The following is a 24906-nucleotide window of genomic DNA, read 5'->3' as shown; positions in this document are numbered from 1 at the left end:
ACGGCGAGGCATTTCCCCGTCAGACTTCTGGAGAGTCTTTTCTCTCCCTTTCTCTCTCCCCAGGTTTCAGGACCTTCTTCCTTGCCTGGACATGGGACTCTTCATTCTGCTAGCCTTCACCTTCTGCTGCTGCCATGCCAGCCCTCTCCAAGGCCAGAATGTAGACTGCGATGATCCTGGTGTCTTTAATGCAGTGGATCTAGCGCTGAGGGAATTGAATCGAGGCATAGCTAATGGCAACAAATATGCGCTCAGTATGATCCTTGATGCCAGGAAAACAGTAAGTAAACTCTGGAACAGCAGAAAAATAATCTCTGATTATCAATCTTTTCATGCAAGGACTGTTAAGTTGTTCTACAAGAAGACATTTCCTACAAATCAGTGGGATCGGTTGCAGGAGGGGACATCGCTCATACCGTAAGTCAGGAGTGCTCATGTTTAAGATTAAAAATAGACTGTAAGGGAAGTGGAAGTACAAACAGGCTGAAGTAGCATTTTGATATAGTAAGAAGGGAACAAGTTTAAATGTACTACTGTATAAGTATTAAGATTTCTAGATCCAAATGGTATTTTGAAGTGTTGGAAATGTGTGGGTAAAATGGATCAAGAAAATGTTTATAATAAGTATCCTAGAAGAAGAAATGGTTTAAGAAGTAGAGAGTGCTATATTAGTTATTAATTAGAAACGTGGAAGGGGGGGAAGGAGGAAGTCAACAGAGCAAGAATTATATATACGATATTGTTAAAGAAATATTTTTTCTTTTTACCTTTGCTTTTTGTTTTATGATTTTTCTTTGTCTTTTTTGTATTTTTCTATATTTTTTCTGTATGTGTTATAAAACTATATATATATATATATATATATATATATATATATATATATATATATAGTGCTCATGTTCTCTCTCTCCTATCGTCGTTCCTCTGATATAGTTTTCTCTCTCTCTTTAATATTGAAGCACTCTAACTAGTATAAAATTATATGAGCACCAATTATGACTCCGTTTAGTGAATATTTCAATTGTATTAATAATTATCACTGCATAGAGCTCACACCGGACTTCAGAAAGTGTTCACCCACAGAGTTTTATGCGGGTAACTTGCAACTTACGTGAGGGTCCGGTTCTGTGGGTCCATGCAAGTAAGCCAGAAATCCCAGCAAGGTGGAGAACCGCTTACCCAGTTTTGTGTTTTTCTAAACCTTTAGTCTGGTTTTTAAGCACCTCTCACAATTTGATTAATATCTCCACTCGGTTGTGGATGGTGCTGGGGAGGGGTGGCAGTGCTCAAAGGACCACCCGTAAGTTGCATGGTTGCTGTTTACCAGGAGGTAGTACTTAGTTTAGCATTCTATTCCATCTTTCCTCCTGAATAATAATAATAATAATAATAATAATAATAATAATAATAATAATTTATACCCCGCCCATCTGGCTGGGCTTCCCCAGCCTCTCTGCGTGGCTCCCAACAGAATATTAAAACACAATGAAGCATCAAACATTAAAAGCTTCCCTAAACAGGGCTGCCTTCAGATGTCTTCTAAACGTCGGAGTTATTTCCTTGACATCTGATGGGAGGGCGTTCCACAGGGCGGGTGCCACTACCAAGAAGGCCCTCTGCCTGGTTCCCTGTAACTTGGCTTCTCACAACGAGGGAACCGCCAGAAGGCCCTCAGTCAGGGATGAGGAGATCAGTGGTCGAAAACATCTGAGGGGCCCCATGTAGAAAGCTGATTTAAATATTCATCTTACTATGCAACTCCCTCTTTAGGTGGGATATTTAGGTGTACAGTGGTACCTCGGGTTGAGTACCCAATCCATTCCGGGGTGCCGTTCGCACCCCAAAAAGTTTGAAAGTATGGCACCCGCAGCATACTCAACCTGAGGTACCATATGACTGTACTAATTTCAACTTGTCTATCACTGGTTGAACATGAAGTATTCTGAACAGAAGCATTTAAAAATTTTAAAAATTATATATATATAAGCTGAGAATACACTATCTATCAAACAAATTTTCTTGCACACTTTTAGAAAAATGGGATTCTAGCAGAGAAGAGCCTGGTCATTTATGATCCTGGGGAATAGGCCTCGTTTAAAATGCTGTGCATATTAATAAGCCATTAAGAAATCCTTCTGAAAACTATCTCCCTGGCTCGCTGTGGAAATGATGAGCACTTACATAAATGTTTTCTTCAGCCAGGCCCTGGCCAAAATTACCTTGTGACATATCAGCTAAAGAAAACCTCTTGCGTTGCTGGAGATGCGACTCCCTGGCAAAACTGCGAGTTCATGCTATCATCGGAGGGAGTAAGTATCTATATTTTCTCTCTAAAATGTATGTATAATTTAGCACAAATAGGGTGGGAAGGTGCTACAGGAGAGGGCAACAGATACAAGAGCATACCCCCTCAACAGTCCCGATTTGAGAGGGACATCCCAGAATTACAGGAGCCGTCCTGGCTTCTGATTTGATCGGACCAAAAAACACCCATTTTTTTTTTGGTCACCATGCTGTGGTGCGAGTCAGCTGATTTGTGCCAGAGTGCCGGGCCAAAAGGCTATCGTTTTTTGGGTGTTTCATGTTCTCGAAGGAATCCTCTGGTTTCCACGAAAACTGGAGACCAAAAAAAACAAGCGTCCCGATTTTGATCAGCAGGATGTTGGAGGGTATACAGGAGTGGAAATGCTTTACGCAGAACATGTGCTCTGGGTAGAGATCACACCGACAGGGATTCCAATGATGAAATTGTGTTGGTTGCCCAAGCATACAAGTTACAATGTGTATGACCCTTTGCTTGTATGTACAACTCACAAGCATCTGAAGGACACATACGACATAAGAGCAGTATCCAAGATGGAAACGGAAGAGGATCGCCTGCTGGATCCGGCCAGAGGGCCATCTAGTCTAGCTTTTTCTCCTTGCATTGACCAACCTAAGGGAAGCTCAGTGTGGAACAAGGGCTTGTGTACATCAAAAAGCTGATCCACATGAGCAAAAAAATCCTACCAACTGCTAGATTGTGGTGCTACTATTGATATATTTACTGCTGGAAAACCCAGAGACTCATTTCCATGCTAATTCCATCTTTACAGGGATCAATGTATTTGCCATTAGCACTACCTCAGACTTGTCCACATAATTTTTCAAATAACTAAGCAAGATTATCCCTGCTTCAAGTATTTTGTCATTCATTCGTGAATTACGGCTAAGCAGTTCTCCAGCAAACATTAATCTTTTTTAAAAAATAAGCCGCCCACAATGGATTTTAAAAAAAGAGCCACATTTGCAGCATTGATCCATTATACGATCAATTTTCCTTTATCACGTGCTCTCAACTAACTTTCAATGTGAGATTAATCCTTTTCGGAAACAAATCACCTCAGGATATCATTTTGGGTAAAGAAACGCCTACTTGGATTACTTCTGGGTGAGAACATCAACAAATGATAGTTTCCAAAGAAGTAGTTGGCTAGATCGGCTCCAAATATCAACGCTAAATTATGCACCTATTTTTCCATTTACACACAGTCTGCCTGAAGACAACTGAGGCGATGTTTGAACACACCGTGAAACAATAATAAAATAGAGGGCCATAAAATAATTTTGAAACATCAGTTAAAAGTCAACGGTAAATAGATGGGGAAATATTTTTATTCAGTCCACTTTTCTAAACTAAAATGACCTAACTTGTATAATAATAATAATAATAATAATAATAATAATAATAATAATAATAATAATAATAATTTATTTATTTATACCCCACCATCTAGGTGGGTCTCCCCAGCTACTCTGGGTGGCTCCCAAGAGAATATCAAAACACAATGAAACATCAAACATTAAAAACTTCCCTAAGCAGGGCTGCCTTCAGATGTCTTGTAAAAGTCAGATAGTTGTTTATCTCTTTGACATCTGATGGGAGGGCGTTCTACAGGGCAGCCTCCGCTACCGAGAAAGCCCTCTGTCTGGTTCCCTGTAACTTGGCTTCTTGCAACAAGGGAACCGCCAGAAGGCCCTCGGCGCTGGACCTCAGTGTCCGGGCTGAACGATGGGGGTGGAGACGCTCCTTCAGGTATACTGCACCAAGGCTGTTTAGGGCAGGCTTCCTAAACCTCGGCCCTCCAGATGTTTTTGGCCTACAACTCCCATGATCCCTAGCTAGCAGGACCAGTGGTCAGGGATGATGGGAATTGTAGTCTCAAAACATCTGGAGGGCCGAGGTTGAGGAAGCCTGGTTTAAGGCTTTAAAGGTCAGCACCAACACTTTGAATTGTGCTCAGAAACGTACTAGGAGCCAATGTAGGTCTTTCAGGACCAGTGTTATATGGTCTCGGTGGCCTCTCCCAGTCACCAGTCTAGCTGCCATAAAAATATAAGAAGACTCTGCTGGATAAGCCAGTGGCCTATCTAGTCCAACATTCTGTTCTTAAAATTAGGGCTCTGCCCCTGATTTAGCTGAAGCCCTAATCCCGCACCAGATCAGGTTGATCTGGGGCCCAGCTTAATCCAATTGAGATGGCTTTCGATCAGCCATCTGGGGTTGCCAAAAGGCAAGGCAGTTGGGTGGGAGGGGAGAAGGAGAGACAAACAGCCTCTGCAGTATTTGCCGCAGGGAACTGGCAAAGCAACACCCAGCAGGATTGAACCCTCTACTCACCAGCTGGTGATTGAAAGGTATGATCCTGCTCTCTGCAGTGTGATTCCCCCTCCCCAGCTCCCAATCATAGGCTTGCCATACGTCAGGAAAATTCTTGACAACACGGTGGAAAAAGCAGAAACAGCTCCAAAAACTTAAAATCACCCAAAGAAGGTCAACAGTTTTTGAAATATGGCAACCCTACCCAACCACATGTTCAATCAAGCTTTTAAAACTGTAAATAAAGTTGTGGGTGGGGGAAGTGAAGCCACATCTTCTTCCCCTGCCCCACTCCTGACCACAAGTGTAATCAGAGTTTTAAACCCTAATTAGCACTAAGGTTGGCCTGCAAATTGATTTGAGAGCTTGATCTGAGTCAGTTTGGCCCTGGGTCAGTGCTGAGCCAAAGTGCCAGGCTGAGGGGACCTTGCAAAGCCTTAATTGTTCTTCTTCAGGTATTCCTTTATGTATCCAGTTTCTTTCTTTTTTAACAAAAATAACAAAAATAAAAAACAAATAATGAATACAACAACAAACAAAGAAAGGAAGAAAAATATACATGAAAACAATATCAATTCCATTAAATGGGATTCTCTGATTCTCATGACCTCCCCCCCCCCAACCGGTTCCTTAATTTTATTCTTTTCAGCTGCATATCGTTTCCACTCCAAATTATTTTTTGTCTCAAATTTCCTATACTATATAATTACAAGTGTTCTTAAAATCCTGCCAATGCATTCACCTGTTTGCAATACTTTTGCAAATATATAATAAGCCTTTCCCATTCTTTTTTAAATTTCATGTCGTCTTGATTTCTGAGCTTTCCAGTTTAATTTCGCCATTTTAGCCTAGTCCATTAACTTGGTTTGCCCATCTTCTTTGGTCGGGACTGCTTCCCTTTGTATCAAGTTCCTATCCTGCCCTTCTTCCCAAAGAATCCCAGGCCTGCATTTCTCGGAATTTTTCATTTCTTCAAATTCTGCAGTACAGTTCTAGCAGTAACTAACAGAGTAACTAACACTCATCGTTGTCCTTCTCACTCCTTGTAGGACTCCGGCGAGTGTAAAGCTGAAGTTCACATCGACGACTCTGCCAAAAGTTCCAACGTTTTTCAGAAATGCACTAACATTACTGGTAGGCGGTACTTTTAAGTTAGCACACAGGAAAACAGTGGCTAGGAATGGGCAGAAGAATGGTCCATATTGATAAATGCAAATAAATGCTCCCCAGGAGAAGATGAAAGCCCCAAGCTTGGTTTTATTTATTTAAATTAAAAGGAGCCCGTTTCGTGATGGGTTACTTGAGTATGTGTGGAGCAAGATAGAAATTGAGAAATGAGCCACATGGAGATATTTGGCCAATAGGTCCGTGTATTTGAAGGGGTTTGTGTGTCTAGTGGCGCTGTGGTCTAAACCACTGAGCCTAGGGCTTGCCGATCAGAAGGTCGGCGGTTCGAATCTCCGCGACGGGGTGAGCTCCCGTTGCTTGGTTCCAGCTCCTGCCAACCTAGCAGTTCGAAAGCACATCAAAGTGCAAGTAGATAAATAGGTACCGCTCTGGCGGGAAGGTAAACGGCATTTCCATGCACTGCTCTGTTTTCGCCAGAAGCGGCTTAGTTAGGCTGGCCACATGACCCGGAAAAACTGTCTGTGGACAAACGTCGGCTCCCTCAGCCAATAAAGCGAGATGAGCGCCGCAACCCCAGGGTCGTCCGCGACTGGACTTAACTGTCAGGGGTCCTTTGCCTTTACCTTTTATGCTACCAATACTTACCATGAGGCAGAATAAAGCCTGGCTAAGACCCCCATTAGTATTTCCCAGCATGTACTTATTTTATTTAGATTTATGGTTTATTGAGGTAATTAAGAAACAAGGCTAGGAACTGAAGGCCAAGCTGGCAGGACTGAACAACTGAAGCAGAAGCCTACCAAATTCTCAGATGGACAGATGTGAGGCAGTGCCCAGATCTGAAGGATCGATGCCCATCGGATGCGTATGAGGCCTGAGGATTTGCAATACGGTTGGTTAAAGCCATTTAGCACTGAACTTGGAGCTGCAACCCCAGCTTCGTGTGGCAGCGCTGTGGCAAGTTATGTTGTAGCGCCTGAGCAAATGCATCCCCGATTGCTGAGAACCTGGACTGCTTGCAAGCACCTTAGCTACTAAGCTCCTTTCTGTGAATGGCTGGCTGGCTTTATTTTTACCTACCAGCAAGTCTTCTAACTTTGTTCTCAAGCATATTTATAAGGCAATGGTGACACCTAGTTGTCACTGTTAAATGGTAGCTGTATGCGTTCTGCAGGGACACTTTCTGGCCCCTTTTTGAAAGCTGAAATCTACATGTGCTGTGCACCGCCGGAAAATACAGCTCTGATTCCGAAGTCTGGAAAAGTTCCCCGTTGCATCTGAAGAAACGTGAAAACTAGAAGTACCCTCCAACATAGCTGCCAAGTTATCCCTTTTTTTAAGGGATTTTGCCTTATGCTGAATAGGCTTCCTCGCGAGAAAAGGGAAAACTTGGCAGCTATGCCCTCCAAGTCTATTGAATAGGATTTGCCACATTCAGGGTGCCTTGTCAATCACAGGAGCCAACTCCTAGGGACCGTGGGGGCTTCCGCCTCCACAATAAAATATTTGAGGGGGCTGCCTCCCCAGGTTTTGGGACATTTCCATTCAAATGGTGTGTGTGCATTGTGTCATGGGACCCCACAATATTTTATTCAAGTTGGCACCCCTGTTGTCAATAGCTGGAGGAATTTGCATGGCCATGGGGACCAAGAGAAGGGGAGGTTGCCAGTTTGATTAATGCTGCAGCACAGCATTAATCAAATAAAAATTGCCATGTTCAAGCCCCCGCGATAGACTCTGCCTTCAACTTCATTCCTCTGGTCCTTCACCTCCTATGTTTTTTATTATCTGTAAGCTGCCTTGAGTCCCTGAAAAGGTAGGGCATAAATAAATTTATTAGCAGTAGTAGTAGTATTTCTTTTCCCTTGCCTCCCATAGGAGCCCAAGAATAACAAAACAGCAAACAAAATGAAACAAAAACAGTGTTTTCACATGCTCATTTTGTTCCTCGGGACTATAACTGTACTGTACAAAGGGGTCCTTCTAAATGGCAATGGTAATTCTAAATGGCAAGATAACCGAAAACTGCGAGATAAATAAAGGAACCAGACAGGGCTGCCCCCTTTCGCCATTAATATTTATATTAGTGATGGAGGTGTTAAATAAGAAAATAAGAGAAGAAAAAGACATTAAGGGAATAACACTTGGAAATAAAACCTATAAGCTTCGGGCATTTGCGGATGATCTCATAATTACAACAGAAAACCCAAAGGAAAGTGTTAAAAAGATACTGGAAATAATCAATAACTATGGAAGGGTGGCAGGCTTCAAATTAAATAGTAAAAAAAACTAAACTTATAGCAAAAAAATTAACTGGGGAAGAGAAAGCAGAGATTGAAAGAACAACACAACTGAAATTTTGCCAAAAAATGAAATACTTAAGAATATGGTTAACACCGAAAAATATTAAACTATACCAAGACAATTATATCAATACATGGTCAGGAATAAAAAAGAATATGGAAATTTGGAGTAGACTAAAACTGTCCTTTTGGGGACGTATATCGGTGGTAAAGCTGAATATTTTGCCTAAACTCCTGTTCCTATTCCAAAGTATTCCGATTATTGGGAATATGGGATGTATAACAAAATGGCAAAAGGAAATCTCTAAATTCATTTGGCAAGGCTGTAGACCAAGGATGAAACATACATTACTGATAGATATTAAGGAAAGGGGGGATTTGGTCTTCCTGACCTAAGATTACATTATGGGGCTGCATGCCTTGCTTGGATAAAAGTGGTTCCAACTTCAAAACATAGAGGTATTAGATCTGGAGAGGCACGACCTGAGCTTTGGGTGGCATGCCTATTTAAATTACAATAAGGCAAAAGTGCACAAATAATACATTAATGGTCGGTTGATTCTGCATCATTAGTTCTTCTGCTATGCGTCCTGAAAGCTACCACATCACTGCTGTTGGGAGGCACTATAGTGCAACAAACGCAGGGCAAAGCCAGAAAGTTTGCAGTATGAAATGTCACGGGATTTCAGCAGGACATTGTAGGATGTGCACCGATTGCAAGTTAAGCATTGACCCCTAAGGCTTTGCAGGTGCAAAAGTGGGGTGATGTATGACCACCGAGATACCATCATGAGCACAAATCATCATTAATGTGCAATAAAAGGGAGGTTTGGAGGCGCCCTACATTTTGAAGAACGGGGCTCTCGCTTCTATTTAAATTTCGATTAAAAGCAGCCACAGGGAACCCTAAATTAGACTGGGACCCATAGCACTGAGGGAAGAGGGTTTAACATTTTTCTTATTTTTGTTCTTCTACTGTGAATGTCTTACCTCAACTGCTATTCCCCCACCCTGCAAAACATCTATTCCCCCCAGGAAATTTCTTTCTTTCTGCATTATACCAGCTTGTGCAATGGGCAATGGAGCTGGAGCTTTGCAGCTTACCGAAGCTGGCATAGTGCTGTTGTTGTTTTGCTTGTTCTTCAGCCCCAGAGAAGGTGAACAGGACACATGCCGGATGCCTAGGTTGCTGGCAAACCATATCCACCAAGGTTTTGGAGCTGCTGCCCATTGTGAGATACGCCATACAGCTACATAACAACCAGAGCAACATGCCAAACCTTTTCAAAGCTGGAGAGATAGTGAAAGCCCAGCGTCAGGTTTGTATATGTCTGGGGGGAACCTAATGCCATGCGGCCCTTGGCATCATCTGGGTCTCCATACACTGGTGTCATGACCTCAGGGTCTGCCTCACCCTCTTCAGGGGATAATAATAATAATAATAATAATAATAATAATAATAATAATAATAATAACAACAACAACAACAATAATAATAACAACAATAATAATAACAACTTTTAAATTTATATCCTGCCCATCTGGCTGTGTTTCGCCAGCCACTGTGGGCAGGGCCGTCTTAAGCATGGCTGGCGCCCTGGCGCGGCGGATCCCTCCAGCACCCACCCACCCACCCGCCGCGCTGGGAAACGGGGAAACGTAGGGCTGGCCCTGGGGCAGGGGGCGCTGTCCGCCCCCCCTTGTGATGCCTCTGCGCGCGGTGGAGGCAACCCCAGGCCCGCGCGCTTCCGGAGAGTGGCCTGAACAGCTGAGAGGCGCACCTAGGGATGCATCCGGCGCGCCTGGGGCGGCCTCCACCGCGCTTCTCAGCGGGCGCAGCGGGCGCAGCGGCGCCCCTGGTGGCCTGGTGCCCTGGTTCCCCACGCCACCGGACCCGGGCCTAGAGACAGCCCTGACTGTGGGCAGCTTACAACATATACGGTTGTATACCTTGGTTTTGAACAGCTTAGTTCTCTAACGTTTTGGCTCCCAAACGCCACAAACCGGAAATGACTGTTCTGGTTTTCGAACATTCTTTTGGAAGGGCTTCCTGCAGCCAATCAGAAGCCACGCTTTGGTTTCCGAACGTCTTGGAAGTCAAACAGACTTTCAGAACGGATTCCATCCGACTTCCAAGGTACGACTGTGTGTGTGTGTGTGTGTGTGTGTGAGAGAGAGAGAGAGAGAGAGAGAGAGAGAGAGAGAGAACATCAATTAACCACAACAATAACAATAATAACAACAATAATAGTGATAATAATAATAGACTGTTTACAGTTATACCCAAATTAAAGTAACCGCCAACCTCAACTAAACAGCTAACCAACACCAACCCGACAAAAACAAAACAGAGGAACCAAAATTAGAACATTTTAAAACATTTTAGCCAGTTACCCCAACCCAAGATTTGTTCCAGCAAGACTGTGGACTTGGAGGAAAAATAATGGGAGGAGTGGGAATTGCCCACAGAGTAACCCCCAATGGTCCCCACTGCATCAGAAGGTCCAGCATGGGAAGAGATGTGCATTGCCCCTCGTGACTTTGAGAACTCCAGCCCAGAAGCTCAGCAGAACCTCCATCTCCCGTGAGCTGTAGGGGAACTTTTGTGAGTCATTTGCAACCTCTCCTAAATGTTTCTTCCAGGTGGTGGCTGGATGGAAGTATAATTTCGAGTATTTGGCCAGAGAGACAAATTGTTCCAAGGCTGAATTTACAGATTTGACTTCAGAATGCGAAGCTCTTCCTCAAGGCGTAAGTGAACCTCTCTGTTTATTCTGGAATAAAGAAGGGTTCCAGAATTTTGTGCAGAAAACACCTCAAAATGTTAGAATCACCAAACGTACATTAACCAATGGATGAATGAACCATACAAATTGGACAAATTAGCATTTTTGAAAATTGCATACAGTGTGCATATTTGATTTACATAGAATTTGGGATATAAGTCTGAAGCAGGACAAAGACAGATAGGATTGTATGTAACCAGCAGAAAAAATATAGAGTGCATAGAAATGTGATAGGATTTGATGTACCTGAGGTTGGCCTTCCATCCCTAACCTCACTCTCAACCTTTGTAATGTATGAGGGAGATTGTGAACAGAATTTCCAGGGAACCAGAGCAGACAAACCAGTTCAGGAAGGAGTTTCTTTTTCTTTTCTTGAACCAAACCTAGGGATGGAGGAAAAATTCAATTCAGCTGGTATTTCTTTTATTAATTAATTTATTGTTTTATTACTTAATTTTTTTATACCACTCTTTATTCATAGATCCCTGGGAAGTTCACAACATTTAAAGGTGAACTTACCAAATCAGCACTTTCCAAAACAATACGTGCACCAAAACACAGTCGTATACTGAAATTAACTAACACTTCTCTGAATTTTGCAAAGCAACTCTCCAGTCAAGTAATGTATACAAAAATGCAGTGCTTTTTTCTTTAAAAAAATGTTCAGGGGTACTCTCATTTTGATTCAAGAAAATCACCATTTTATGGTTCAAATTGGGAAGAATAAATACAGGAAATGGACAAAAGCACAAAGATTCACAAAAAGTTCAGGGGTATCTGTATCCCTGCGTCGCCCGCCCACCCTCCCCCCCAGAAAAAAGCACTGCAAAAATGCATATACTAGGGTAAAAGAGTGCATATAAATGTATGCATGTATTACACATTACACATGGGGAAATTGCTTTGCAGAAATGTGCACACTGGAAGAAATTAGCAGTGAGATGCTGTTAAATTTTCATGAGAACGTAAACATAAAAAAAAAGATTTCAATACTGTTTGCACCTGCAAAGGTGGACATACTGTTTTGTTTCTAATCCGTACATGTCCCATAGCTTCCTGCTGAAGTCCTGTATCTTTTCAGACCACGAGTGTTCTAGTTCCGCCACCCCACCCCGGTTTTGTTGTGCTATACTGCAAATATTGCCCTTCCAGACTGCAATATTGCAGTAACGTTAGGCTAGCATCGCTGAACAAGTAATAAAGCAGAATGATGTGTGGATGCTTCGCTATAAATCCACCTTGAATGCATTATTATTGTGTCAATGACGTGTTGCAGAGCCCACCTGCAAAAAGAACACCAGTCTGGTGGGATCCCGGGGCTGCAACAACATTATAGCAAAAGTGGGAACTAAAGTCCTGTCTAGCTCCTACCTAGACGGTAGCTTCCTCTGGGGATACTGTATTTGGCTGGGCAGCCAAAAGCACTTCAGGAAACAGCAGTCTAATTCATTCTGTTTCTCCTCTTGGCAAAGAGAGCTGTGCTGGAAGAGTTGCCAAAAGAAATAAAAAGATTAAGACAGCAACCAATTTAACTCCAGGCAAATATTTCCATAAAAAGGAAGTTGTTAAATGATCCTTTAAAGCATATATATCTGCAATGCAGTTCAGGGGAGGGATGTTTCGAGTGGATATATATATATATTCCAGCCAGGAATTTACTAGCTACTGCATTGTTAGAGGAACCTCTGAGTTAGAAAGAACAGCTGATTTGCTTGTTCTTGCTCTGCGATTCTGCCTCCCAATTCCCCCATCAGTGGTCCAGGCCAGATTACAGGGGATCGGAGGGAATGTGGATCAGGAACATTGTTTGGAGACCCTGTAAAGCAGGGGTGGGGAACTGCTGCAGCTCTCCAGACTACAACTCCCATCATCCCTGTCCATCAGGCAGGATGGCTGCAGCTAATGGAACCTGAAGTCCGATAACTGCTGAAGGCTCTCAGATTCCCCACTGCTGGGGTAGACAAGAAAGGGGAATGGATAGGAAGAGCTGTTAGCCATGAGAGCTAATTGTAACCCTAACCCCTATCATAATGAAAGCATGGTACTGTTCTCACCTCTCCCCCCCCCCCCGAACAACTATGTCTATTGCCTACCCAACTTTCTTAAGGAACCGCCCAGCTGAACCTAAGCCTCTAGGGAAGCAATGGACATCAAAAGAACTCCGAAACAGAAGCGAGGTCATGAGAGGGTAGGAGAGGGTATATTAATTGCAATTCATCCCTCCAGGCGCCCATATGTGGGAGTCGAACATACACTGAGCAGATCTTAAAGTCCCACCCATGGCAGAAAAATGGAATGAGGTGCCTCTGGTCAGCTTCTAAACTACGGGTTATGATTTGACTATGAGAACCGAGCTTAATTCTAATGAAATTTCATCAGTAATTTAGTGCCCGTTTCTCCTCATGTACATAGTTTTGTATACAATATTACCTTATTTTTGCAAACCAATTTCCCCCTAATTTAACGCCATTTTGTATGTTATTGTTTGTAATTGTTTGTAATATATCAATTTTAAGCACACTTTGCCTTAGTATATGCAGTTTTGTACACATTGCTTGTCTGGAGAACTGCACTGCAAAATTCAAAGAAGTGTGAATTTTGAAGGCGGTGTTTTGGTTCATGTATTGTTTCAGACACTGCAAATTTAGGAGGGTGAACCGAATCAAATTTCTCTTCTATCCCTGCTGCCCTATGAATATTTAAAAAAGGAATGGGAATGGGGAGGGAGGTGTGCTATGTCCTTAACATCTGGGGATTCCCTTTCTCCTTTTCCAACTCAACCAAGAGGACCACATCAGGACATCAAAAAGAAGAGCAAAGCTCGAGATGTAGCGGCCAACACACAGCATTTGCTTTTATTTTCAGGATTTAATGACAACTTCACCTTGTCTTCTTTTTGCTTTCTGTCGCCCCTCCAGCACATAGCTAGTTGTGTAGTTGATGCCTTTGTGGACTGGAAAGGGAAGCTTGTGCATGCTGATCAGAAGTGCATCCTTCGAGGTTTGTAACTGCAGTATTATAAAGATTGGGGGGGGTTGAAGTTAGTACGTATTCATCATCTCTACGTGGGGGGGGGCAAAAAAGGTAGGGCACTTTTTGGCTCTGTTTGGGCCACAGTGCTGTGTCACATGGAACCTGGCATTAATTCTTATGGGCCAAAGAGACAAGTGAGAAACAGTGCCCCCTGGTGACCGGAGGACAGAATGCAGGCTCAGCTTACTTAAGACAAGGTGGAGATGAGAGACCAAAGCATAGCCTCTTTGGCGTAGCTATGGCAGCAGTGCCCATGCCCACGTAGGCCTTCTATAGCTTCCTCTGGGCTCCCTCAGCTCTCCCCGCTGAAATTAGGCTTGAAAGAAGTGTTCTGTGGTAACCAATAGAATGTGGCCGTGGCATGTGCTCAGCTATGTGTGCTGCTTGCAGTGGGGTCTTCGTTCTGAAAATTATTTGATTTGGGTGAAATCCAACCTGTTTTACTTAGTTTGTTCGTTTACTTACAGAAAAGAAAACCTTTTCTGGTGCTGTTTGTCCTGGTTGCCCTCAACGTATTCCAACAGACAGCCCACAACTGAAGGAGCCACTGGCAGCTGCCCTGGAGAAATACAACTTGCGATGTGGTGGTGATTTCTATTACAAAATTGAAAACGTTACAGAAGCTTCAAGCCAGGTCTGAACTCTCTGTTGCTACCGTTATGTTTCAATGTAATATTTTAAGAAAGCTGACTCACATTGGGATGAACTGTTCAGTCTATCTCGAGACAATGGGGTGCGCCTCTGGGGGTGGAGTCAAACTGCTGAGGAATCACAGTGCCTGCTGTGGCTGCAGGGACTGATGACTCTTAACCGCTGCCCCCTGTGTTGTTTTTGCTGTGTTAGCAACACCAAATCGGCCTCCCTGGTCCCGGACTGCAGAATCCGGGACCGGCAGCCGTGTGACACCAGAAGTTGCGTCGACGTAACTTCCGGTGTCGCTTTGCCCTTCTATGGGCACCAAAAATGGCCGACGACGACACCGGAAGTCGCGTCTATGCACTTCCGGACATGCGTAGATGCGACTTTTGAAGCCGGCGGTGGCCATTTTTGGTGCCCATGGAAAGGCAAATCGGAAAGGAAAAAATGGCCGCCAGCAGGAGAAAATAACGGAGAGAAACGGGAGACGAAGTGATACGGGGGACCACCGGGAAAAGGTAAGTAAAATCAGGGTTTTCCCGGAGAAAACGGGGTACTTGGCAGCTATGCCTGGGGCACAAGCCTGGGCAGTGTGTATGGAGGCCCTGGGCTGCCCAGACTAAAAGACCCACCTCTCAACTTCCAGGACCCCCTTCTCAGCCTCGCTGGTGTTTTCCAAAGGAAAGCAGAGCAATACCTTTGGCACCAGCTTGGCTGCAGGAGTTGCAGGAAGGAGGCATACAAGACGCCATCCAACTGCCTTAGGGTTTACGCCTTAGCCCAGGGGTCCCCAAACTAAGGCCCGGGGGCCGGATGCGGCCCAATCGCCTTCTCAATCCGGCCCGCGGTCAGTCCGGGAATCAGCATTTTTTACATGAGTAGAATGTGTCCTTTTATTTAAAATGCATCTCTGGGTTATTTGTGGGCCTGCCTGGTGTTTTTACATGAGTAGAATGTGTCCTTTTATTTAAAATGCATCTCTGGGTTATTTGCGGGGCATAGGAATTCGTTCATATTTTTTTTCATAATATAGTCCGGCCCCCCACAAGGTCTGAGGGACAGTGGACCGGCCCCCTGCTGAAAAAGTTTGCTGACCCCTGCCTTAGCCCTTTCTTCTCCCAAAGATATCCTGCAAGGCAGAGGAGCTTTAGAGTCAGTTTTTTCCTACTACCGTGTTTCTCCCAAAATAAGACGGCCCTCAAAAATAAGCCATGTCAGGCTTTTTATTAGAAGAATAAATATAAGACATCCCCCGAAAATAAGGCGGGGGGGGCAGGTCGGGATGGCGCTAAGGAAGAGGAAGAGGAAAAGGAAAAGGAAGTTTCCTGTCAGCGCCCGGAAACGGATGTTCCTGCCCCACCAAATCACCCAGCAGCGTGTCCCACGTGGAGTCCAGACTGACCAGGAGCCGGCAAGAGCTGCAGCAGGACCTCCCGAGAGCCGACCAGCAGGACAGTGCGCTGAGCCCAGACCAAGCAGGACCCCACGAGGGCCGACCCAGGAGAGCCGGCAACAGCGCGCTGTGCCAATCCCCGAACCAGCGGGACCCAGCGAGCGGTGTAGCGCGAGCCGCAGGAAGCCCCGACACAGCGGGACGCGGCTAGAGGCGCAGCGCTCGCCGACCCCCGACACAGCAGGACCCGGTGAGAGGTGACCCCCGACTCAGCAGGAGCCGGCAGCAGCCCCAGCAACGCCGCGCCGCACCGCTTCAAGCCCCGGGACCCAGCAGTGGGCTCAGCGGGCGGCGCGCGAAGACGCAGCAGCCGGCAGGAGCCGGCAGCAGCCCCAGCAACGCCGCGCCGCACCGCGTCAAGCCCCGGGACCCAGCAGTGGGCTCAGCGGGCGGCGCGCGAAGCCGCAGCAGCCGGCAACAGCCGGCAGCAGCCCCAGCCGCGCCGCGCCGCACTGCACCGCGTCAAGCCCAGGGACCCAGCAGTGGGCTCAGCGGGCGGCGCGCGAAGCCGCAGCCGCCGGCAGGAGCCGGCAGCAGCCCCAGCCGCGCCGCGCCGCACCGCACCGCGTCAAGCCCAGGGACCCAGCAGTGGGCTCAGCGGGCGGCGCACAAAGCCGCAGCAGCCGGCAGGAGCCGGCAGCAGCCCCAGCCACGCCACGCCGCACCGCGTCAAGCCCAGGGACCCAGCAGTGGGCTCAGCGGGCGGCGCAAGAAAGCCCCGTACCATAGTTAAGGTAACAATGCTGTACCATGCTTAATTAAAAAAAAAGACATCCCCCGAAAATAAGCCGCGATGTGGTTTTTTATAGGAAAAATGAATATAAGACGTGTCTTATTTTAGGAGAAACACGGTAGAAGGGCTACCTTCCCAGGTTGATGAGCCCCACCTGTCTGTCCCTTATGGGAACGGAGAAAGCTGCCTTTTACTGAATCAGGCCAACGATTCATCAGCTCAGTGGTGTCTACAGTGGCTGGCGGTGGCTCCCCAGGGTTTAAGGCACGGGACAATCTGAGCCCTACCTGGAGACGTCAGGGATGAAACCTGGGTCCTTCTGCATGCAAAACAGGCAAGCCATCACACTGAGCTGCAGCCCTTCCCCAGAATTCAGACTTCCCCATACTGGGAGTCAAACCTGGACCACTTGGGTAAAAAAAAACCAGGATTCCTAACTGCTAGACCACATGAGAATATTTACATTAAGCCAGATGGGATAGTAATTTTCATGCAAGACATGCCCCTACTGCTCAACCCATTCTGTGCAAAAGCCCTGACTTGGGTTTTGAGGCTGCACTTCAACTGCATGAAGGCTTCACTCCCAAACATGAGCTGTGTGCCATCTCAACGCTATCCTGCCAATCTCCACGCTGTTTTTAAATATAACAATACTAAGTATTCACAGTGCGCTCTACAACATCCATTCCCCTTTACTCGTGTTTTTCCTGGTCATCTTTCTCCTTAAATTTCAGGTTGTGGCTGGAATAATATACCGAGTTCACTTTCAAATTAAGGAGACAAATTGCTCTAAGCACATTGTCCCGAAATTGATTGATGATTGTCAGACTACAGAAGACAGTGTAAGTTACTGGGAGAGGTTCTAAGATGAATATTTTATTTCAATCTGCTAAATGAATCTTAAATTTGGATGTTTAAAATTTAATTTTTAATTTAATTAAATTTTGGATGTTTGGCTGCAAATTTGTTTTAATATTTGATTGGAAGCCGCCCAGAGTGGCTGGGGAGACTCAGCCAGATGGGCGGGGTATAAATAAATTATTATTATTATTATTATTATTATTATTATTATTATTATTATTATGTGGGTGGGAATATTGCAGATCCATGTGGTTATTTGTATTCTTAATTTTTGAGAAGTTCATTCCTGATTCACTTTGATTTAAACTTCTTTAGTTCCCTGGTTAGACCTGAATGCTAGGTAATATTTAATTCAGTTAAAATTTGTTGCCTTAATTTGTGTTTGGTTTTGGCCTTAACTTTAATAAATTTTATTCCACTTCACATGAAAACCCAGCACAACTGTTTATAAATGAAAAAGTGTTGTTTTATTTTTTAAAAAAAATACAGAAAAGAAAATGCCACAAGCTTTCACAATAGCATTCCCAACTATAATAAATTGCCACAGTTTGTATTTCATGATAACCTTCGACTAGAGATGTGTCACTGCTCTGTCTTGTTTTGGCTACAGAGACGGTTGCACTGCTATGCATCTATTTACGAGAGACCATGGACGTCAGAAATCCAACCCAAATTGAAATGTGGTGAGCAACCTCAGGAGGTATGAAAATCCATATTGTTACAAAACCAGCGCCACTCTGCTGAGTGGTAGCAAAAGTCCAGGGGGTTCCAGACACTCACCCAGGCTCTGTGTTCCTTTGGAGAATTGAGACACAGCAGATACTGTCGTAGCTTTAAGAAATATGGTTTATTCACCTATATACAGCTTCTGTTTGCAAGGAGGGAGTCCAGATATTGCAGCATGGTCATTTCAAGAGGGGCTTGTTCCCCGTAGCAGTGCAGCCCTGGAGCATAGCTGCCAAGTTTTCCCTTTTCTCGAGAGGAAGCCTATTCAACATAAGGGAAAATCCCTTTAAAAAAGGGATAACTTGGCAGCTATGCCCTGGAGCCCAAGGCATCTGTCCCAGCCAGCCTTCAGCCAACCTGCCCAAGATGGATCCCAGTCTTTCTTCTCCCCCTTCTTCACTTTGCTCAAGACTCTCTTTTCCTGTCACCTCACCTTCTGTCTGCCCAGGCCCAAGATTCCTCTTAGATGGGCCATCAACCCATTTTGTCATATGAATACCCCTATCCCAGGTGATAGAGTTTAAAGATGAGGCACTGCTGTTTTTAATATTGAATTTTAAATTGCTGTAACCTCTCCCTAGATTAAGAGCAGGTAAGAGATGGAAATAATAACGAGCCAGATAAACTTGGAACGGTCTTGTCCAACCAGAAGGCATCTGGTTGGAGTACAACTCTCGTCATTGCGGACAGCTGGTGTTGCTGATGGGAGTTGGGAGTCCAACAATATCCAAAGGACATCAAGGTGCAGGAAGCTGGCTTGAAGGTTTGGTTTGGTACAAACTGGAGAGAGACAACAGCCCACTTCCCATGCTAGTTCTTCTAGTCTTTAGAGCTCCAGTCAAGATGTTGATTGCATTTGGCCTATAAGACTTAATGCTCTTAGCCCAATGTATCTGAGAGACTTGCTTTTCTGTGTGCCATTGTAGGAAACAGAGGGAAACCAGCCCTTGAGGAAACCAGGCATGCAGGTACAGGCAACACAATAATGGGGTGGTGGGGTGGTGTTATGCTTTAGAGGTTTTGGAGCCGCCCCTAGAGTCTAGTCACTCTGGGCACATCTGTTGCTGCAACCTCATAATTTTAATATTCACCATGACTTCTCCCATAGAATACTTGGATTTGCAGTTTAGTGAGGATTCTGTTAGAAATCCTGAACTCCCCTCATAGAACTGCAGTTCAGTAGACCCCTGTCTGGGCTGAGGGAATGACTTTTAAACCAGTTTTAAGCCTGAAGTGGAGCTGTGCCCTCAAAGATCAGAACAACTTCCAGAAACTGGTTACAGGTAGGTAGCCGTGTTGGTCTGGGTCGAAGTAAAATAAAAAAATTCCTTCAGTAGCACCTTAAAGACCAACTAAGTTTTTATTTTGGTATGAGCTTTCGTGTGCATGCATCTATCTGAAGAAGTGTGCATGCACACGAAAGCTCATACCAAAATAAAAACTTAGTTGGTCTTTAAGGTGCTACTGGAGGAATTTTTTTATTTAACTTCCAGAAAGTTCATTATTGGGGCGTGGGGGTGGGGGGAGGTCCTGGATTCAGCATGGTCCGAATGTCAGTTTCCAATTTACATTTCACCATATTTTAATAAAATATAAAAAAATTCCTTCCAGTAGCACCTTAGAGACCAACTAAGTTTGTCATTGGTATGAGCTTTCTTGTGCATGAACACTTCTGAAGAAGAAGTGTGCATGCACATGAAAGCTCATACCAATGACAAACTTAGTTGGTCTCTAAGGTGCTTCTGGAAGGAATTTTTTTATTTTGTATTGACTACGTCAGACCAACGCGGCTACCTGCCTGTAACTAGGACATATTTTAATAGTTAAGTCTAATTCTTGTATGTTATTACGCAATCTTGACTCTCGGGATGTGTTGGTCCATTTTAAGCACCTCCCGGTAATTAAAGACATTATGATGGCTTTTCAGCTTATGAGGAGGCCTCCAGGTTACACCCCATTCCGAAGTGCTGGTCTAGCCCTCATCACAGAAACAAACAGAGGTGAACCGAGTGGGGCTTGTATCCTAGACTTTGGCAGCAAACATGGACACAGCCACAAACATGGACACAGCCACAAACATAGCCTTAAAAAGCCAAAAAGCAAGCCGAAAAACAACTCTTCTGAAGAATCTGATGAAGACAAAACTACACTTATACCAGCTGCTGAAATGCAAGAAGAGCTACCTACTTTAGACGTGCTTCAACAAGAGGAAGTTGAGACACCACAAGACAGCAATGGCGCTCCACCTTCTTTGTTCGAACCTTTACCAGATCTGCCAGAACCACCAGCTCCTAAGTGTCCAGGGAAATTGTGGAAACCTATTATAGCCCTTCAAGATCCTAGTTATGGCTTCCCATTTTTTTTTCCTCCCTATGACTTCGATGAACCAATCATAAGAACGCCAGATCCCAAACAGCCAATGTCCCCCGATTTAGATCTTGCAGATGCTCTGTAACCAGTTTATTTCTTCAGGAAGTCATGAAATCCCACAGCAGTTGAAGTGGAAAATTGACTGGGATTTTAAGGCTGCATGCAAACATAACAATGAAACAGGAGTTGCGGCAAATTGTTTTCCCACATGGCAAACCTGGCTTCCCCCTTTTGCAATGCAATTGGCAGGTGTACAACCCCGAAATTTAAATGTTGAGTCGGCAACCTTGCCTCTCACATGCTTTTTTACTTTTGTTTTTAGAATTATTTAGTTCAGCATTTGTCCTCTTCCTCCTTTTCTTACACTGGGACCATAGCTGCCAAGTCTCCCGTTTTCCCCGGGAAATCCCCGTTTTTCCAGCTGTTCCTAGCTGAAAAAAATGGATTTTTTTTCCCCTGTTTATTCTGGCGTGGTGGCCATTTTGGAACTGGGCGGAGCATGCTCAGAAGCGACTTTTGATGCTGCTTTGCCCAGTTCCAAAATGGCTGCAGTGCGACTTCTGGCGCGGCGGCCATTTTGGAACTGGGCAAAGCAGCATCAAAAGTCACTTCTAAGCATGCTCCGCCCAGTTCCAAAATGGCGGCAGCGCTACTTCCGGCCTGCTATTTCCGCCCGGTCCCTTATTTCTCTGACAGCAACTTGGCAGGTATGACTGGGACAAAAAAAGCAAAAGCTAAATTTAAGAGTTACCAAAATGTTCCAAGGACGTGGGGGGGGTGGTAGGTTTCAGTATACAGTATCACAGGCAACCTGCCATTCTGCAATGCATAGATGGCTCCTATAACAAACTCTCAGAACTAGTTGTCTCTGTCCCAATCCCTGGAAAGAATCATTTGTTTGAACAGAATGTCCTAATTGCACTTCTGGAGCAGCCTCGCTGCACCAATAGTGTTATGTTTGTCTGCAGCCTTGGTTAGCCAGTAATTTTCTGAATGAATTTCAAGTATGATCTAGCATATTGCACCTGATTATTTCCCACTCCCACCCCGACTCAGTTGAAATCAGTAGAATGTTCCAGCATTGAAACAGTAAGGATGAAAGCATTGTAGCCTACTTTGTCTGTTACTCTCTAATGCAAAGTACATTTGGTGATTGAGCTGCGCTCTCTTCCTTGGCTATTGCAAATAATAAAGCAAGCATCGACAAAGCACTCAAGTACTAAAGATACTTTGTTGGCAACAAACCAGGAAGGTCTTTGAAGGCTTGGCCAGAGAAACTCAGTTTCCCCAAATGCCTCTGGGCCTCAAACTCAGATTGAAAGCAAAATTTAAAAGGTGATAAACCTCGCTAAATTTAGACGCCCCCCTACTTCATGAACCGCAGCAGCTGAAATCTTGAATTTTTCAAAAATAGGTTGGTTATGAAATCCAACATGATGACTCTCATTCCAGGCAATGTATGCATCATCATCTACGGATAATTATTATTATTATTATTATTATTATTATTATTAATTAAATTTTTATACCGCCCTAGTACCTGCAGGTCTCAGGGTGGTTCACAAGATAAAATCACAATATAAAAATACCGAATACATAATAATAATAAAAAAAAACACACCTCAATAGTCATGTGGCACAATGAAGCCACATCATAGGATATTGTCACCTGTTGTATCTGTTTGAAACTTTGCTTCCTTTCCCTTTCTGTGTGATGCTTTATACATCAGGGCCGAGGAACCTTTTCCCCCTTTTTTGTTTCGTTTGAGGGCCACATTCCCTAGTGGATAACCTTTTGGGGGCCATAGGCCAGGTGGGGGTGGGGTTGGAGGCAAGAGGGTGGGGCAACAGATGTGACTCATGCCTTCTGCAATATCAGAGGTTTATACACGTACCTCTTGCCCTTTCAGGAAAGCAAGGTGCATCATCATGTCGCAGCCAGGCAAAAGAAATCAAGGAAAGCAGGAAACAGGGTTTGACTGGGGATAGGTAGGGGTCGTGGTTTGTCCCAGGGCATGATAGAGAGGCATGGAGGAATTTGTTTGTCCCTTAGGGCTGGAGTTCCCCATTGCTACAGAGCAGGGATTTGAAGCTTGACTTTGGCTGGATCTAGAACAGGGATGCCCAAACTTTTTCCAAAGAGGGCCAGAACAAAGTTGCTGAGCTTTTTTTAGGATTTAAGTTGTTGAGCTTTTTAAAAGAACTTCACCCCAAAGTTATTGAGCTTTTTTTAGGATTGAAGTTGCCCCCGAAACGGACTTTGGACATGCCTGACCTAGGCAGCTTTTCAGTTAAACGTGTTGCTAACTTTGTATGAGAAATCGTGTTGGCAAAAACGGAACTTCACATTGCCATCTGGTGTCACAGCACATATAAAGCGCCTTTTCTTTGCCAATACAGCTGAGTCTATGGTCAGAGGCAACAAACTAATACTTGTATTTCATAGTTGAGGAACACTTCAGCAGAGCTATAAGAGACTGCCACAAAGCCAGCCATGGCTAGGGGTGGACAAAAACTGTTGTTTCCACTTTCTCTTTTGCAGTATTAAATTCAGTTCCCCGCATTTCCGCAACAATTTGCAATTTATTCGTTTTTAAATCCCAATGAAAGCTCGTCAGCATCTCAGTGCAAATTTCTCCTAATGAACACATTTCGAACACACACATTTTACGCACATTGTTTGGCTGGAGGACCACATCACAAAATTTGAAGAAGTGGAAATTTAGGAGGGCTAAGTTTCAGTTCATTCGTTCATTCATTCATTCAAGATGTGTGGAGTAAGAGGCAGCTTCTCAGTCAAACAAACCTCCCTAAAATCGAATTTCACCTCCATTCCTAGCCATGGCAGACTTTTTCCCCCTTTTGCTTTTGGGAGCTAGAAACCCTTTGCCAATCAACTGCAAATCACCCAGGTGTGTACATTTCTTTATTTACAATATTTATATCACTGCTTTTTTAAAAAAAGCCTGGCCTCCTGCCCCTCAATTTTCCAAAAGGGAGGCTAGCACATACACCCACCAACTCCTCCTGAATCTACAAGTCCAAGAAAGGCCCTTTTCTGGCAGGATGTTTGAGAAATCCCAGTGAGAATTTATACCATGGGTAGGCAAACTAAGGCCCGGTGGCTGGATCTGGCCCAGTTGCCTTCTAAATCCATACCGGTCCAGGAATCAGGGTGTTTTTACATGAGTAGAATGTGTGCTTTTATTTAAAATGCATCTCTGGGTTATTTGTAGGGCATAGGAATTCATTCATTCTCCCCCCCCCCCAATATATATATATATATATATATATATATATATATATATACCGTATATAGTCCGGCCGCCCACAAGGTCTGAAGGACTGTGGACTGGCCCCCTGCTAAAAAGGTTGCTGACCCCTGATTTATACCACTGATAACCATCTTCAGCTGTCCACAAGTGGGGGGGGGGTCCTATCTCCTCGAAAGGTGTCAAACCTGAAGCTGACCACCTATGCTGTGTTACATGAAAGAGAGAAAAATAATCTTTATTTGCATCAGCCACTAGCCATAGCAATAAAATAAAATAAAATGTACTGTGTTACATTTGGGGAGGCCAGAAACCTGTTTGTAATAACTAGGTCGGCACAGGTAGTTTTGAGCTCTAGAGCTCCTTTTATTTTCAGTACTGTAATTCTACTTTGTGCTCTCAATTTATTTCACACGAGGCACAAATAGTGTTACATTTTCTTGCGTGTGCAATCCAGCCAATGTTCCCAGTGTTTGTTGTAGGAACATCTCATTTCCCCCAACATTCAAACTGCTAAAATAAATTGCTGGGGGGGAAATGTTCTGGACACGCTTGGATACGATGGAAACCTTGTATGTTTTGAATGCTGGGTGGATATTTATTTATTTGCCACATTTAGACACCACCTTTTTTTTCTTCCAAGGAGCTCAGGGTTCTCCTCTTCCCCATTTCATCCTCACAGCAACCCTGCGAGGTAAAGGTTAAGCTAATTGATGGTGACAGGTCCCAGGCCACCCAGTGAACTTCATGGCTGAGTGAGGATTCAAACTCTGGTCTCACAGGTCATAGTCCAGTACTCTAACCATTATGCCACACTGGATAGTGGTGGGTGTTTTTGCAGTTGTTTTGGATTATATTGCATGGAGGGATTTTTTAAATCTAGATTTGATAGATGGCACTTGTGCCCTCACTGTGATCTGAAATACAAATCCCTCTCTCTCTCTCGCTTGCATACAATTTTTTGAT

The 24906-nt window shown here is 44.3% G+C and overlaps 1 protein-coding gene across 2 annotated transcripts; it reads left to right on the top strand.

Annotated features, from left to right (window-relative positions):
• On the top strand, positions 1–21879 carry KNG1 (kininogen 1). Of its 2 annotated transcripts, XM_035133680.3 has the most exons (11): positions 1–280; positions 2199–2309; positions 5689–5773; positions 9217–9389; positions 10714–10821; positions 13775–13856; positions 14357–14523; positions 17446–17553; positions 18183–18272; positions 19225–19266; positions 20226–21879. In XM_035133680.3, exons 1-11 carry the CDS (start codon positions 92–94, stop codon positions 20751–20753), a joined length of 1683 nt encoding a protein of 560 aa, XP_034989571.1. In that variant the 5' UTR covers positions 1–91; the 3' UTR covers positions 20754–21879. The 2 variants fall into 2 exon arrangements, with proteins under 2 accessions (XP_034989571.1, XP_034989572.1); XM_035133681.3 differs by lacking the exon at positions 19225–19266.
• Positions 21880–24906: the final 3027 nt, after the last annotated feature.

The sequence above is a fragment of the Zootoca vivipara genome, chromosome 5 (assembly GCF_965207765.1).
Source record: "Zootoca vivipara chromosome 5, rZooViv2.hap1.1, whole genome shotgun sequence".
Classification (NCBI taxonomy): Eukaryota; Metazoa; Chordata; class Lepidosauria; order Squamata; family Lacertidae; genus Zootoca; species Zootoca vivipara.
Note: the sequence above shows the minus strand (reverse complement) of the source record. Positions and strands in the feature narration are given on the sequence as shown.

Excerpts from the sequence above, each read along its gene's own strand:
- KNG1 (XM_035133680.3), top strand. The coding sequence starts at position 92 with ATGGGACTCTTCATTCTGCTAGCCTTCACCTTCTGCTGCTGCCATGCC. Across the intron at positions 17,554-18,182 it reads GTCAGACTACAGAAGACAGT|AGACGGTTGCACTGCTATGC; the intron begins GTAAGTTACTGG and ends TTTTGGCTACAG. Across the intron at positions 18,273-19,224 it reads GTGGTGAGCAACCTCAGGAG|GAAACAGAGGGAAACCAGCC; the intron begins GTATGAAAATCC and ends GTGCCATTGTAG.